The following is a 2,758-nucleotide window of genomic DNA, read 5'->3' as shown; positions in this document are numbered from 1 at the left end:
GTCTTTCTGCGTTTACATACGCTGTCCTAAACATGTATTTAAGTCGTCCTGCGAGTTCTTGGCTACAATCTGTCCCTACTTTCAACTCCCAGTCGTTTTCTTTGTCTGGATACTGGCTTGGTAGTTCGTTGAAATTGGTTTTTACGCTCTCGCAGGTATCGCTGTCTTCCAGACACTCAACCATTGCAGAACACTCATTTTCTACCTTGCCTCCACTTTCTACTTCATGCTTATTCTCTTTAACACCCTCATCTTTAACTTCACATTCATATTCTCCTAAACACTCATTCTCTATTTTCCACTCATTTTTTTCTAAACACTCATTTTCTCCTAAACACTCATTTTCTCCTAAACACTCATTTTCTTCTAAACACTCATTTTCTCCTAAACACTCATTTTCTTCTAAACACTCATTTTTTTCTAAACACTCATTTTTTATTTCACACTCGTTTTTTGTCTCACTCTCCTTCTCCTTGCAAATGTCACTTACAATTTTAAATTTGCATAAATTCATAAAATCCCTACCTAACACAGCCTCATAGCCCATCGACTCGTCTGCCACTACTAGTAATTCAAAGTTGATTCGATTTTTGTTAATAATTACAAAACTGGGTATTTTACCAAAGATGTTAAGTTTGCTATTATTTAGTCCAACATAAGCGTAATCCGCATTTTTATTCAAAATAAATTCAATTTCTCTGTTTTTCTTGTCTTTGTTAAACTTATATAAACTTAAATCATCTTCTTTGATTTCGTTCGAACTTAATCGTGAGCGCTCTTCCACTTTATTTAGGTTATTTTCCGACTGGTGCTCTAGACACGATAACTTCATAAAACTTATTGGGCTCCCTGAGTCGATGAGGCAATTTAAGGACAAGCATTTGTTATTGTAATTGCTAATGTATATATTAAATTTGTATATATAATCGTTATGTACCTTGTACTTCTTTTCGTCACAGTGTGACACCTGGTGACTCATGCTGCCGCATCCGTAGCACGCTCCTCTTTCGCGCTTGGGCTTGCGGCACTCCCCTGCCACGTGGCCCAAAGAGTTGCAGTTGTAGCAGCGAATGGGTGTTGGCGAGGCTCCAGTGTTTGCCCCTTCAGTTGAACCGTACTTCTTTGGCAGCATGATCTTCTCGAACGCCTTGAGTAGTTGATATGGAGCGCCAAAGCACTGCATGTGGGCTTGCCTACGCAGGCCTACATCTGGGATACCTTCGATGACTCCGTCAATAAACTCCTCGTCGTCAATGACTATGCGGGATGCCAGCGACACTTTGGCGTTGAAGTACATCGAGAACTCCTCGCCACGTGCCCATGAACGGGACTCGAACTTGCGACGGAGCAACAGTTTGCTTTCCTTGGGATGGAAAGTGTCTTCCATGACGTTCAACAATTGATCGATTGGCAGCGACATGTGCTCCGGACTCGAATGCAGCCACACCAATGCTTTGTCCTTAAGCTTCGACATTAGCAGCATTAGTAGCTTCTCATCCTTCAGTTTGTTCACTTTTGCGACGGCCTTAAACTGCGCGATCCAAGTTGTGACGTCATCGTTGTTTCCAGAAATGTTGCCATGATATGTTGGCAACATGTCTTTGGCGGCATTTAGCAACATGACGCCAGCGTCATTGCTGGCGGCTGGTGTTGTGTTCTCTCCTCTCCCTTCCTTCTCCCTCTCGCTCTGCAGCTTCAGCAGCTCGATTTGCAGTTTTAACATTTCAACCTCTGCTCGATATTCGCCATGGTTGTTGTTGTGCCCAGGCGCTTGCGGTGCTTTTTCGTTCTTCTCTTTGCGTTCGCTCTTCGTCGAGTCTTGATCTGCGGCCGCCTCATCTTCCCTCTCGTTCTCGCATGTTTCGGCTGCCGGTGGTCCCTGTCCCCGCAGCTCTACTGGTATTTCGTTAAGTCTCGCTGCCATGGCAGCTTTGCTTCCACCTTTTGGTAGATTGAGGTACTCCAGCCATTCGCGCAGCTGGGCGGCCGAGAACTCCTCCGTGCCGACCAAGTCCGACATGTTTTTTTTCAGCGATGGCGTCTTCGACGGACGAGATAATAAAAATTTTCGCTATTTTTCACTGGCGGCGATTGATCGTATCCCACTTCTGAAATTGTAGGCCGTCTAACCCGGGAATTGTAGTGACCAATATCGGTGCGTGAGTGAACGGGATAGGTATAAAAACACAAACCCGGTGATTTAATGTAACTCTTTTTTATTAGCTGCGCGTCCGTCTCTCACAATCGCCATTTACAAAGTGCCCTCACTCTCTTCTCGATGTTTCTTATCCGATATCTCACTATTGGTATTTCCCACCGAGTGTATCGATGGTGCGGTAAATACCAATGCGCGCTGTATGCTATTTTAAATACTAGTTGAATGCCTCACTAATTATTACCTTGCTACAATATTGTCACAGAGTAATTCGTAATCGTTATTTAAAGTGGAGGATGTAAGTGAACGAACCCTGTACAGGAATTCGTCGACGTGCATAGCGTCTTTGGATCCGTCAAACTTTAGTCGCCAACTGGCTAAGATATTAGCGGCCTTCCCAGGAGCTATGGCCCTGTTAGAGACATTTGGATGTGGTAATCCCCTTTCCCTTTCATTTTCTGAAGACAACGAGTTTCCTGTTATATTAGGCTCGTGATTTTGCCTTGTCGCTTGCACAGGCGTGCTATCTGAAGCTATAGTCATCCTACCTAATTATCCGCGTAGATTTTCTTCGATCAAATTCTTAACGAATGAACTTAGCTC

The 2,758-nt window shown here is 43.9% G+C and overlaps 1 protein-coding gene across 1 annotated transcript; it reads right to left on the bottom strand.

The window, feature by feature from the left end:
- Positions 1 to 634: 634 nt before the first annotated feature.
- Positions 635 to 2,181, bottom strand: LOC117191285. Its single transcript, XM_033396194.1, has 2 exons — positions 938 to 2,181; positions 635 to 867 (listed from the first exon to the last, which is right to left on the bottom strand). The coding sequence occupies exons 1-2, from the start codon at positions 2,018 to 2,020 to the stop codon at positions 838 to 840; spliced, it is 1,113 nt and encodes a 370-aa protein (XP_033252085.1). The 5' UTR covers positions 2,021 to 2,181; the 3' UTR covers positions 635 to 837.
- Positions 2,182 to 2,758: the final 577 nt, after the last annotated feature.

This window comes from Drosophila miranda, assembly GCF_003369915.1.
Source record: "Drosophila miranda strain MSH22 chromosome Y unlocalized genomic scaffold, D.miranda_PacBio2.1 Contig_Y1_pilon, whole genome shotgun sequence".
Lineage (NCBI taxonomy): Eukaryota > Metazoa > Arthropoda > Insecta > Diptera > Drosophilidae > Drosophila > Drosophila miranda.
Note: the sequence above shows the minus strand (reverse complement) of the source record. Positions and strands in the feature narration are given on the sequence as shown.

What these genes read in the sequence shown, in the direction of transcription:
- LOC117191285 (XM_033396194.1), bottom strand. Translation starts at nt 2,020, where the DNA reads ATGTCGGACTTGGTCGGCACGGAGGAGTTCTCGGCCGCCCAGCTGCGC. An exon ending in GTGACGAAAAGAAGTACAAG is followed by an intron (nt 868 to 937) that starts GTACATAACGAT and finishes GCTTGTCCTTAA; the next exon opens with ATTGCCTCATCGACTCAGGG.